General features: G+C 27.9%; 1 protein-coding gene across 1 annotated transcript in view; it reads right to left on the minus strand.

Annotated features, from left to right (window-relative positions):
• The window catches only part of LOC101239489 (active breakpoint cluster region-related protein), a 126,226-nt gene that overhangs the window by 29,538 nt on the left and 81,688 nt on the right, over positions 1 to 15,000 (minus strand). The window contains exons 13-15 of the mRNA XM_065807590.1: positions 5,073 to 5,135; positions 4,895 to 4,970; positions 4,689 to 4,762 (exon numbers count right to left, since the gene is read on the minus strand). Of these exons, the coding sequence (XP_065663662.1) occupies positions 4,689 to 4,762; positions 4,895 to 4,970; positions 5,073 to 5,135 (213 nt within the window). The remainder of the gene's footprint in view (positions 1 to 4,688; positions 4,763 to 4,894; positions 4,971 to 5,072; positions 5,136 to 15,000) is intronic.

Below are 15,000 nucleotides of genomic sequence, written 5' to 3' on the forward strand. Positions count from 1 at the left end.
TTAGCTTTTTTTCTTATAAATAGTTCTATTTTTTTCCGTCATGGATGATATCTGGAAGTATATTCCAAATTTAGGACCATAGTGGGATAATGCTCAATTACCAAAACGATTACTGCATTTTGTTTCCTTTAATTTTAGAGTTCTTTCTGACATTGAGTAGTGATTTAAATTGCTAATATCATTATATTGGTGCTTCCAGGATAATAGATTTGTGCATTGTTAAAAGGACCTTGATTCCTTCTCTAATTTTAGGCCAATGCAAATTGTTAAATTCCTGTTCATTAACTTTATTTTTTATTCTGGTTTTAAATACTAGTCTTTCTGCACAATTTCGAACAGACTGAAGTTTTTTGAATAGTGTCTTTTCGATTCTAAAGTAGAGGGAATTGCAACAGCCTAGCTGTGTAAATATTAGTGAACATAGTATGGTGCACAAATCTTTGTGCAATAAGAACTGTTTTATTTTTGATATTTTGCTCATTATATTGTAGCAGTTTTTAACAACCTTATTTTTGTGTGTTTTTAAACATAATTCATTGTCAAGTATCATATCTAAACTTTTGAGTCAACAATCTAATGCATTCCTAGTTAACAAAAGTACCTTTAATAATACAATCTTTTTGGGTGGGGCCATAATTAATACTTTTATTTTTGATTGGTTTATACATAAGAATGACCCACTCTTCCATTTAGATATGTACCCAAGATATTTTGGTATTACCAGGACTAGTACATTATATTGAGATGAAGGAATGCTTTTAGAGTTTAATGATCATCTGAGTATCCAAAAGTTTTAACATTGATTATGTTCAGATATTTGTATAGTGGTCTCATATTTAAGATATTTAAGTGTTTTGGACCCAGGACTGTACTTTGTGGTGCTCTATATTTTCTATTTTGGTTCATGGAATATGAGTTACCAATTTTAATTTTTTAGGTATGGTTAACTAAAAATGATTCAAACCACTTGTGAGGTGAGTCATGTGGGAATCAAAAAAATTTGAAACTACTCTTTCTATTAGCTTGCTAATGAATACTAAATCAGAAACTGGTCTATAATTTTTGAAGTTTTCAGTATCTGTGGCAGAGTCTAACTTCTTTATTATTGGAAGTAATGTAGCACTTTGCAGACAAGTTTTTATATATATACATATATATATATGTATATAACATTTAATGTTATATATATACAATATGGCAGGTAAAAAACAAAAATTGCAAACGTTTGCAAAAAAAAATGATCATATAATAATAAAAACTACAGTGAAATCCGGATATCTTGAACTTCCAGTAACTCAAACTACTTTTGAGTTCCCAATAATATTTTCACATAAAAACAACTCGATAACTCAAACATTCACTAAGTCGAAACATTTTATCTGTTCCCATGGCTAATATTTTTCTGATAACTTGAACTTTAGAACAAAAATATAAAAAAACTGCAATGAAGTCCTTGCATTGCAATCTAAACGACAATAATAGACTGATAGTTTAGTTTATAGAATAAGTTATTCTAATATGCATTGCAATATTATAATAAAATTTGTTGTGTTTACAATTTTATTATGACTACTGATGCTGTAAAGAGAAAAATGAACACAAAATCAATTAAAGAAAAGTACCTTGCTTTAATGGAAATTAATGAAGGATTGTCAAAGTCTCAGGTTGCTATAAAATATGGCAAAAATACCCTGTCAACATGGATCAAAAATAAAGAGAAAACTTTTGATAAAATTTTTGATAACTAAAATTGTTTAACTAAAATTGATAACTAAAATTATCGGCAATAGTTTGTGTAATAGAATGTCCCGATAACTCGAACATTTGCTAACTCGAACTATTTTTTAGGTCCCTTGAAGGTTTGAGATATCAGGAGTTCACTGTATTTGTTGACTGTTATTGTGATTTTTATTTGAATTTTTTAAGAAAGACTTTTGGATATCCAAGAAACCTATTGAAAGTTTATCTAGTGAAGTAATTAGATTTTAATAATTTTAAAATCAACAAGAACTCCGGGACTCCAGGACTTCAGACTTAAAAACAATAAGTTTCAAGTCATTAAATCTCATGAATTTTTTTTTTATAGAAGATCATAAGTCAACAAACATGTTTAGAGCTTTTGGGACTCTGTATCCCTGTTAAACAGGATATAAAAGTGTTCTTATCAATAATGAATGCATGAAAATTAAATCTTAAAAAATATATAAAGAAAATTACAACCTCCACTCCACCCCCTAAATCTAATGACCATTCCCCCAATCTGCGCTAATTTGAACATGTCTACACCTATCCCCACAATTAAAACAATCTATGAACTTTTACCATCATATCTACTTCCCCTAGCTTTCAACCCTCCACTACAATTAAGTAGGTAAGAAAAAAGGTTTGTTAAAAAATAAGCATATAAAAAGCATAAAATTTAGTCTTTTCTCAGTATTTTCTCATTATTTTTTTCAGCATTTACAGCTTGTTGAAAAAATGTATTGCATTTAAAGTCATTGCAAAACAAATTTTTTTTGGTTAAGTTTCATATGCATTTTTCTTATTATTATCTTAACATAATCTTATAAGTAAATATCTCGTTGTAAAATATTGTTTTTGATTCACGCTGGTGGTATTATGTTATACATAAATTTATTTTAAATAGATACTTATTAAAAAAAACCATGCACACTATAAAAATACAAAAAACACTATAACAGCGTTTTTTGCAATAGGCATGTTTTGCATTTGTTTGTTTACACGAAGAACAATGGATATAGATGATTGTTAACAAGTATTAAATTGAAAAAACTAAAAACACAAAACAGATGCAATGGAAGTTTTGTGATTTTGCTCATTCAAATAATTCAGACTAAAAATAAAATATATTAGTCTTCTCCACTTGGAAGGCGCTTTCGCACTCGCCCATTCGCTTGCAAAAACTTTGGTGAGTGCATAAAGCACTCGCAAAAACAAAAACAAAAAAAACATTTTTTTTTTTAAATTGCAACAATTCTTTTTAGTTCATCAAATATTTTTATGAAAAATCATGAAAACATTTACTTTATTCAGAAAATATATATATATATATATATATATATATATATATATATATATATATATATATATATATATATATATATATATATAGATATAGATATATATATACAACCCGTAGATGTTGTCCGAAAGTTTTTTCCATATTTTGTTCACAAAAAGTAAAAATTAAAATGCAAGACCGGAATTATTTTTTTTTATTAATTGAGAGACTGCCTGCCCCAACCAAACCATCAGTCGATGTAGCAACACTCCCTTGCGGGTCAGGCTAAAAGATAGTAGATCTAGCAGCACTCCCTTGGGGGTCAGGCTATTTGTCAGTCGATGTAGCAGCACTCCCTTGCGAGTCAGGCTATTTGTCAGTCGATGTGGCAGCACTCCCTTGCGAGTCAGGCTATAAGATAGTCGATGTAGCAACACTCCGCGCATGATTTACAGTAAAAAAAAAATAAAAACATTTTATTAAAAAAAAGTAAAAATAAAAACATTGTTTATATTATTAAAAACATTCAGAATGTTTTTAAAAACATTCAGAATGTTTTTAAAACATTCTGGTCAATTCAATTTGCGTTTTTGTGGTTTTGTTTAAAAACAATTTATTTGTAATTAAATTAATGGTTTTTACTTTCGTCCAACACGCAAATGTTGGATGAAAGTCAAAAGTAATTAAAAGTGACGTATGTGTTGGCGTAAGAACAACTTTTTTCCTTCCGCTCTTCCCAAAGACAACAAACTATAGATCTATCTATATCTATATCTATCTATCTATCTATCTATCTATCTATCTATCTATCTATCTATCTATATATATATATATATATATATATATATATATATATATATATATATATATATATATATATATATATATATATATATATATATATATATAGAACTCTTATATGTTGTCTGAAAGTTTTTCCATATTTTGTTGACAAAAAGTAAAAATTAAAATGCAAGACCGGAGATTTTTTTTTATTAATTGATAGACTGCCTGCCCCAACCAAACCCTCAATTGATGTAGCAGCACTCCCTTGCGGGTCAGGCTAAAAGATAGTAGATGTAGCAGCATTTCGTTGCGAGTCAGGCTATATGTCAGTCGATATAGCAGCACTCCCTTGTGAGTCAGGCTACTTGTCAGTTGATGTAGCAGCATTCCCTTGCGAGTCAGGCTATAAGATAGTCCTTGTAACAACACTCCGCGCATGATTTACAGTAAAAAAAATAAAAATAAAAACACTTTTTAAAAAAAATAAAAAATAAAAACATTTTATTAAAAAAAATAAAAATACCAACATTGTTTATATTGTTAAAAACATTCAGAATGTTTTTAAAAACATTCTGGTCAATTTAATTCACGATTAATTTGTAATAAAATTAATGGTTTTGACTTTCGTCCAACACGCAAAAGTTGGACGAAAGTCAAAAGTAATTAAAAGTGACGTATGTGTTGGCGTAAGAATCATTTCTTTCCTACCGTGCTTCCCAAATGCAACAAACTATAGAACTATATATATATATGTATATATATATATATATATATATATATATATATATATATATATATATAACACAAGCACATACATTTATTTGAGTGGATTTAGATGTAAACAAGTGGCACCAAAAGAATAAAAGAAAGTTAATATCACCTTTAGGACAGTTTCTAGTGCTTGTTGAAGTTCTAAGCTGCTCATATGAATAGATTCATTGCTTTGAACTTGCACTAAATAAAAACAAAAAAACAAAAAGTTTTGTAAGTTATGAAAAACTGTTAAATTATTATTACCACATTTAAATAACTCATATTTTTAAAAATTTAATATATTTTATATAGCGACTAATTTTTAAGAATTACTTCGTTTTATTCGTGGTCGCAATGCCTCAGTCCAAGCTTGACACTCTGAATCCACATGGAATAAAAATGTATAAACCTAAATTAAGAAAATGATATCATTAAAAATTTACCATTATTTTGTAAATTAAATTATTTTGTAAAAATATAAACCATTAAATTACAACATATTTTTTTTTACCTTTCCGCTTTTATGATACAAGTTAAGTGGAATGTTCGGAGCAATTAATTGTAAGAGCCTTTCCTACAAGAAATTAATTTTAAGAAACCATGAAACTGTTTTACACAATTATAGACTATTGTACAACACAATGGCATACAAAACAAAAAATTAACAAAATTAGATTTTAATGCATTTTCCCTGACAACCTAATACAAAACTATATACACAACACAACATGAAACTATACACACACCACAACATAAAACTATACACACAACATAAGATTCTGATTATTTAACACAAAATAAGATTCTGATTATTTAACACAACATTAGATTCACACAACACAACATAAGATACACACAACACACAACAGAAAGATACAGATATATTGTCTGTATATAATAAAATACATTATATAGACAAATACTATTTGAATACAAAACATGAGCATTTAATAAGCGTATAAAAATACATAGAAGTTTTAAAATAACCTAATAAAACTTTTATTAAGTTATTGTAATTGTTACATTTATTATTCAAGTCAAAAAAAATATGAAAAAAAGCAAAACAAAACTAAAAAAGTTTTAGTTTTGTTTTTGTTTTCCTAAAGTAAAACAAAATAGCAAACTAAAGATTAATTAATTCATTCAAAAATTGAATTTGTGCAATTAATATATTACTAAAACTGAAATTTTTATTTTTGTTCATATATCATAAAAAACAGTTAACTCTCTCAGTTAACTTAACTCAAATTGCCAAAAGGCAAAAATTAACATTGCTCTGAAAGAGTATTTTAAAATTGTTTTATCAATTGAAAAAATAAATTTTTTTTATATTCCGTCTTTAAATGGAGTTTTGTAATAAGTTTTAAATCATTTCTTTAAGTGTTCAGTTAGTAACCAAACTACAGTTTTAATTTTAAATGTGTAAACAAGTTATGGCACATAATTACTTTATAATTCATTTTATTGAGCTCAAGAAAAAGAAACTAGCTAAAATAAACATAAAATTAGTTATTCACTACTGCATTTGTGTCCTGTCTGAACCTTTGCCGCGTTTAAATCTCTGATGCAGTGCAAGCTCAGCAACCAACTAGTGACCTCAACTAAAAAATCTATGCTTACTAATTTCTAGTATTTTTTTAGAGTAATATTTTTTCCTAATGCATTTTTCAAAATATTCCCATCAATGTTTTAAACTACTGCTAACAGGAAATAATTCTTTTTGAATACTCCATGTAAGTCAGGTTCAGGATCATCACAATCACCCTGTAACTGGTATCATGCAACCCAGTCCTACCTGTCCCATGCTGCTTTGTAGGATTAGCATTTTTAGACAAAGGCTATGAGAAACAAATTTCAACGTAAAAATCCTCTCTGTTGAGTAAAGGCCAGAAATGGTGTCTCGATAAAAACACTCTTCTAGGGCAGATGTTAACTGCATCTATTGTCTTAAAGAAGGTCTCTTTGGCAGAGATTTAGGCAGAGGTAAGCAGGTACCTCTTAGGCAGAGGTAAGCAAAATAATTCTGTTGACCAGCCTCAAACCCCTTCTTCATCCAACCTGTCTTAGTTGTTTCCTGCCTAGGATGACGAATTCTGGGTTGACACTACTCAAATATTTCTTTTATCTCCTATTAAGGGTATAGATCTAAACTCAGTTTAATGGTTCTGAGGCTGGCTGGTAGTCAGGTCTCCCGAACTCTGTGGTAGCTCTCAGAGAGGCTAATTGCACCAACAGCTTTTGCAGACCAAAAGCATTACCAGGGGCTCCATCCATGTTGCACATGGATGGAGCCCTTGGTAATGCTTTTGGTCTGCATTGTCAAGGCCACATAAGGAGCCCTACATTACAACTTTGGGTTAATTAACCGGACTGAGACCATGTTCTATCTATGAATAAAGTAAACCAAAATATTAAACATAAAAACTATTCCCACCACCTAACTGTTTCAATATATCTTTTACAAATATTCACGGTCTGCAAAGTTTTTTTTTATTTTTTTATTTTTTTTTATTTTTTTTTATTTTTATAATTCACCTCCCCAAGGCCGAGATGGCCACTACAGATGAGGAGGCTACTTGTGGTTATAACCCTCTCTCAACTCTTTAACTCCGAAACACGAACCTTGACAAACAAGGCCGCTTCAGATGTATTGATTGATCAGTATTGATGGATAAAACTCTTAACTTTGAAAAGACTCTGATTGTTGCATGCATTGAAATCAGATTTGAATCCCTTGATCATTCTTTTATATGCTTCCGCCAAGCACCTCTTTACTCTATCACCTTTCTCCTTGTTCTTTATCATTCTCCTTCTTCAAGACTGCACCCTTTTACATGTAATTTCTGATCATATTGACCATACCCTTTCCTCTTTACCCCTCTGTCAATACTGTTATTATTGGTTATTTTAATGCTCATCACACTGAATGGTTTGGCTCTAACACTAGAGTAGAATGAGGCTTGACATGGAACTGACTTCTTTTCAGTTCCATGTCAAGCCTTCTTAATTTCTTAAGAACAAAAACCAATTTATTTTTGCAAGAAATCGATGTAAAAAGGTGCTGTCTGATGCTAAAAAGGTGCTGTCTGATGCTCCATTATTCTCAGTTCATAATAACTAAATTTACTATCACTGCAATTGTACAAAGGTTTTGAAAGTATATTATTTGAAGCAATCGTGACCTATTTTCCTTATTCTGGTGTATAAGTTTTCATGAAGAAAATAAGATTTCTTCTTTTATTATTTTTAAAACTTTTATAATTCTTTTAATAATTTCTTCAATTAAAAATTTCTTAATAATTTAATAAATTAATAATTTTTAATTATATAAATTATCCGCCATATTCAACAAAATAGCCTTAATTTGCCGGCATTTTTTGTTTTTAAACATACTCTGGTGCACAATGATTTAAGAGTGGACTTTAGCAATTAAATAGAGAAAATCTTTTGTAAAAAGTCAGCAACTTCATAAATAACCCAAAGCTATTGAAGAAAAAATGAAAAATTTCATTTGGAATAGCTATGAACAGAGGCAAACTAAAAAACCATACTGGAGTTATTTGTAGCAATTGTTGTAAATCCTTTGTTTAGAAAAAAAAATGATACAAAATACCTTAATAAGTGGCTAAAGCAAATTTCTCAGGTTAGTTAATTAAATGAATTACATTTATGACTGTTTAATTACCTAAATTTGTTTTGCTTTTTATCAATTTGTAAAAGGAAAGAACTGTGTCTCAATGAACCTTTATAATTAAAAAAAAAATTATTTAGGCAGCTTATTTTAGCATTTAAAATGCTTTAAAAATGTGTTATATTTTTAAAATTATTAGTTTATATAGTTTTACATAAACAAAATAATGGATTTAAGTAGTTGAAAGATTATTGAAATTCAGTTTTGCTCTAAACCATAAAAAGTAAATTGTTCTGAACTAAGAAATACTTATTTGTTTAGAAATATTAAAAGATAATAAAAATACTTCTGATTTAAGATAAAATGGGCGTGCTTAAAATGTAGTGATGTTAAGTCAGGCATTATTCACCTTTGTAGGGGTGTTCAAGTTGTTAAAAATATAGTTAATCCAACATATGCATTAGAATCAGCATGTGCAAACCAAAATACAAAATTAATACATTTTTAGAGGTAAAAAATTTACAATTGCTACTCATGGGAAACCATTGACTATTGTGACTGGGAGTACAGACAAAAAGGTGAATGTGCAAGTCTAAATCAAGTATCTTTTGGAACAATTATGGAGCTTATAAAATGTTTAGAACTATGTCAGCGTAAAAACAAAAAAAAGGTGTTCTATATTTAGAAAGTGTTTTGGGTTTCTAAGTAGCATTGAAGGAAATATAATTGAAACATTAGAGGATTTAAAAGCTGAAATTTGAAAGCTGAAATGAATATTTTTTACATAAAGAAGAATAATTTTTTGAAACTGGCAATTTAGTAAATAAATCTATGGTTTATATAAAGGATATATGTTTATATAAATCAACAGTTTATATAAAGGATGAATTTGATTGATGAGTTTGTACATGTTATTATCACTGAAAGAAATATTCACCATCTTTCTAGAATCATAAGGGTTGCTGTGGATTCTGGTCAAGGTTCTTTAAAGGCCACTATGAATGTTTTTAATCTGCATGATAAAACTAGCAACAAATCTGACCTTGATGATGTTGGAGTTAAGCGTTATTTAATTGTTGCTAATGTAGAAGAAATATCTGAGCACAATGGAAATTTTAGGAAATTAGTTGATCCTCTTAATCTTCAAAATATTAGGTATTCTGTTAAATTTAATATAAAGTATGCAAACTCAATGTTTGACATTACAAGCCATGCTAATATAGATTTTGCGGTATGAAGGAGAGTCTTGGATTGTGAAAATGAACTCTTGGTTCCCTTGATTATCACACAGTAAATATGTAGAAGCTGGAAAACCAAAAACAAAGATGATTATAAAAATGTAATTAATCCAAGAGATGCAATTATAGAAAATTTAGCTCCAGTAAAAAGTTGCATACATTAATTGGAATAGTTACAACTTCTGAAAAGAAAAAAAAAAAACTATGGCCTGGTTTGTTAACAATTGTTTAACTCAAATTACATATTTATATATTTTTTAGAGGTTAAAATGGCATTGGATTTGATGGCAACAACACCAATCGATTTTTAGACAAATTAGATGCTCTTACTCATGATATTGCTGATCAAGGAAAACTTGATTTATTTCCAGTTATTAAAAGTTTAAGAAAATTTTAAGCAATGAAGCGACCTTTAGATGAAAAAATTATAGGTGGTATTGTATCTGCTGTTATTGAATTTAAGATAGCTTATGCTAATTTAATGGAATATATTATTCATTATTTTGAAAATACATCTTTAAATATAACATGGAAAGTTCATATTGCTATAGTTCATCATGAGTATAAAAAGACATGGATGATTATAAAAAGATATGGATTGAGTAAAAGAGACGTCAAAACCACTCAGACTATGTTAAGCAATTGAAGCCAAGTGTTGTCACTCAGACTATGCTAAGCCATTGAAGTCGAGTGTTGTCACTCTGACTATGTTAAACAATTAAAGTCAAGTGTTGTCGAATTTTTAACATTTAATAAATAGTGAACATGTTTATTATTTAAGTTAATATATAGTTGACCAACAATAGTGTCAAAATTGTTCTTTCTAAAGTATTTCTATAGCATGTAAGATACTGTTAATTAAGTATCAATAAAATATAATGAATTCTAAAGCTTAGTCTAGATATTTGTTCACATTGAATGTATTTATTACATTTTGTTGCTATTGTCTTTATATTGACACTTTTTTGTCTGGGATCAAACAAAACTAACTTTTAACCAACTTAACTTTTAAGTTAAGTTTTTAAGTTTTAAGTTTTTTAGTTTTGGAGGTAAAGAAAAACAAGGACACAAAAAAAAAAACTTAAAAGAAAAGATAGTAAAAGAAAAAGATATTAAATATAAGAAATAAGAAAAAAAGGAAAAAACCAAATAAGAAAAAACAACTAAAAATTGAATAAAAAAGAATAAAAGTATGTAAATAAAAGAAGACGAAGAAAGAAAAAAAACTTATATATTACATAAAAATAATTAAATTATATTTTTAAAACAAGGAAGATTCTTTATTGTATTGTGTTATTGTTTGTTTTTATTACTCCTTTCTTGTTTCTTTCTTTTATTTTTTGCCTTTGTGTCGTGTTGTAATGTAACTTTTTTGTTATTTTTATTGTTATTATTATTTTCTATTATATTACTGTTATTGTTAAGTAAACTCTATAATTGTTATTATATCTGTACCTCAGAAGTCAAAGGTCAGTTGTCACATTTTAGAAATTGTTCAGGAGAGGAAATAGTAAAATAATTAGTCTATATATCATATAAATAAAATCGTTAAAAAAGAGTAATTATAACCAAGGACGCGAAACAAACTTTAGTTTAGCGAAAATAATTTTAATTTGATGTTTAAATAATTTCTATTTGATGTATAAAAAAGTTAATATAACCTTACAACTAAAAAATAATTGTTAAGATAAAAACTTTGATATTAATTCAATGCTATAAACAAATGTGGGGATCTTTTTAGATTAAAAAAATGCATTTTTTCGATAAAAAACTTTAGATGGACTCCTTATCAGACAAAGGTAATATTAAAATAAAGGCGAGTAACTTTTCAGACCATGGCACAGTGGGCCGGATATTAGACTTATGGTAGACAAAATTATTTTGATAATTTTTTTTTTACTAAAGTCCTTTAAATGTCTAAATAAACACATTATAATAAAAAATATTCGCTTTTACTATAAATTTTAGTTAAATTATTGAATATACTGAAAATAATAGAAAAAACTTTAAAAAACGCGGGTTTGTAATTTTTTATATTTGAATTCTCATAAAATGCTTATGAGGTTTTAATTATATTTTATGATGAAATATAAATTCTATAGATTAATTATGGTAGTAATTAGTAAAATTCTAGTCTAAAGAATTACATTTTTTAATTTTTAAATCTATTACCCCCAAATTCTGAATAACATTATTTTAAGTTTTTTTATACTATATAGAAAAAAGGCTACTTGTAGGAAAAAGAAAACAAGGCTTGTACTAATTTATATATTAAAAATCATTCAATTACGGAGCTGATTCTTTCAACAACTCTAGAACTTCACTAGTAAATTTATGCAAACTTTGATTGTTATTTAACTTTAGTTTTCTAAGAGATGTTATAACGGGATCACTGGATACAAGAAGTCTATTAATCAAATCTTGGTTTGTATCTTTTCTTGAAGTCTTTCTGCTAAAATGTTCCCGAAAGTTCTTGAAGTCTTTATTTCGCGCCTCAAGGGCATCTTCAGACATTATTCCGATTGGTAGAAATTGTCTTTCAATTATAGCATGACCATGAACCAAAATTTTGTGGACAGATTGTGACATATAGTACCATGAATAATTGGATATATAAAGTTTTAGAGCGGTTATGCAAAAAACTTTAAACTTTATAGTATCTATTTCATATCCTGATGACAAAGTGACTAAAATAATATAAAAATATATATAAGAGTTTCATCAACTTTTAATATCTCGGCGGTTAATTTATAGTTGGCAAAAGCTCTGCGGGAAGTATTTCCGTCGTTACTAGTACCTTAAAAATTAGAAAATTATATTTTATATTTAATATATTATATGGATATATAATATATATTTTATATAATACAAAATTTGACTTACCCGAACCTCCACTTTTCGGAAAATCCACAACCAATCCTAATTGGTTGATAAAATCGGTCTGAATTCGGACTTTACTTGCTCTACCGCTAATTTATCAGCTACGGCTCTAGCCTGCCATTTTCCCGTTTCCTTTTTATATCCAACATGAAGTATTAGTTCAAAAAAATTTATCCAAGCGTGTAAACTAGATAAACCATATTTAAACTCTAAATTATTGGTGTCTAAATTCATAACTTTCTCCAAGTTATTCATGTTTTTTGGAGATAAACCACAAACTGGACAACACTGTGTCGAGTTTGTTAAAATTGTTTGAATTTTACCATCTACCATGGTCAGCTCAATAAAACATTTTACAGCTAATTCTTTCCCAGCAAAAGTAATGTTAATAACATCACAGTTCTCAATTTCGGAATCAATAGTTTTTTTTTCTTCTTCCACAACATTCTTAGTTTCCTTTTGAAAAGAAAATCTAACGGGTCGACATTATGCAGTTGATGACGGCTTTTCGTTTCTCCACACAACTACGTTTTATTATTATAAAATCCGCTGAGTTCTAATGGTACTATGCAAGTCATAAATAAGCACTCTTCATTTTTTAGATTTCGTTCAATGTTTTCATTATGGCTAACCTGCTTGTAAACGCTTTGCCCTGTAGCACCATCAAACCCAGCTTTGCATCTAAATGTCAGTTTAGTTAGTTCTTCTAACATTGTTATTAGCACAGGAGCTTGTACGTCACACAGTCTTTCAAGAGTGTGCATAAGAAGGTCTTTTAGCGGTATGTTTACGGCATACTCATCTACATAAACGTTTTTGGGATAACATTTAGATTTTGAAAACCGTATATCATTATATAAAGGATAAATGTGGCAGCCTTTTTCTTCTGTGCCATTTCGTAAAAGCTGGTATGTTGATTTTGATAAACCACCATCAACAACCAATGCTAGACCTTCATCCAGTGTGTACTTCATAAGATTTTTAACTGGTTTTTTATCTGAAATTTCGGCAATTTTTCTAGCAGTCTCGTACTTAAACTCATTTCTAAATTTTAATTTTGTTGCATGAAGTAATTCAGAGCCAGATAAACTGTTAATAACATTGTTAAGTTTCTCTTTTTTGTTTTGTTGCATGAGTTTTTAAAAGAGCAACAAGGTCTTCCAACGTCATTAACTGTAGAATTTAGCGTAATGTACGTAAACTGAAAATCTTGAGCTAACTATTTTTCATTGCTTTTTTCAAAATAATTTGCATCATTATTTGCAGCTATCCACTTTTTACGATATACTTTTATAAAGTTTTTACACTCACAATCGTTTAGTGTAATATCTACTGAAGATAGGAGAGTTAATACTGATGAAAAAAATGATTTATCATTAGGAAGTAGTTTGTTTTGTCTTATAAGTGTGTGAATCTCACCAATTTTCATATTATAACTAAAGTAAAAAACAAAAAAAGTATTATTCAAACAGTACAATGTGCATTGAATTGTATTGGAGAAAAATAACATCTGTTATTGATTGGTTGAATAAAAAACAAATAAGTATTTCGATTTCAAGCGAATAATACGATTTGAAACTCGTATTTTTAAAGTATCAAATAAACTCAAAATGGGAAATAATGGGCGATGTATACAGTTCTAATAGGTTATAGACATGTAGCATTTACTAGCTCAAGCACTGGATATAGGTTCTCGTAGGTTCCCTAACTTATCTGACACTTTTTGTACGAAATAAAAGTATTAAATGTTATAAACTTACCTTGTTATAATAAAGCCAGTTTACAAATGTTTTATAAACAATGATTTTTTCTATTTATTTTTTTCATAAAGCTATACAATTTAATAGTTAAAATAAATAAACTAATTGCGCATACACGTATTTTTTTAAAAGTTACTGTTAACAAAAGATATACACAAAAATAAAAAAAACTTGCGCTTTTTAAAAAAAAAAAAAAAAATTATTATACATGGAACCGCAATTGATTTTTGTGGTTTTGAAAGATACTATTAAACTTAAAGAAATGTTTTAATTAGTCAGTAGAGTATTGTGATTATGTTTTATAATATGATTTTTGAAATAATAAACTGTCATTTTTGAGGTTTTGTCCACCACCTGGCCCACTGTGCATGGGTATCAGCAAGAAATGCATTTGTATATTTTTATATAGTTTTGAAGTTGGTTATACATAATTTCTTAAAATTTTGGCATACAACAATACGTATTTAATTCTGTATTTGCATTACCTTGATTACCTGCTTTTCCATATAAGTATTATTTGAAACAATTATTAGAGACTCAGAAAAAATTCCTATTTTTGTTGCAGTAAGCTTATTATTTTTTCTGAAAAAATTTTCAGGTAAATTAGAGTTAAATAAGAATTTTCCTAAGTAGCTTATTAATCAAAAGTGCATACTTATTTTGTACAAATTTTGCGTTGTGTTTTTTCCTTCTTTTTTTTGAGATTAAAATAACTTCAAACCTTTGAAGTTTTAAAATTTGAAATTTTAGGAATTAATTAAAAAAAAAATTTTTTAAGAATTAATTTAGATTTTTTAATGCAATGCAACTAAATTTAACATGTAAACAATAAAACTAAGCTCTGATAATAACAAAAAACAAAAAATTATAACTTTAACGAGAAAGTTAAAAGATGTTTAATCCTATAAAAAATTTTCCTTAAATTTTAAT

Source organism: Hydra vulgaris, chromosome 10 (assembly GCF_038396675.1).
Source record: "Hydra vulgaris chromosome 10, alternate assembly HydraT2T_AEP".
NCBI lineage: Eukaryota > Metazoa > Cnidaria > Hydrozoa > Anthoathecata > Hydridae > Hydra > Hydra vulgaris.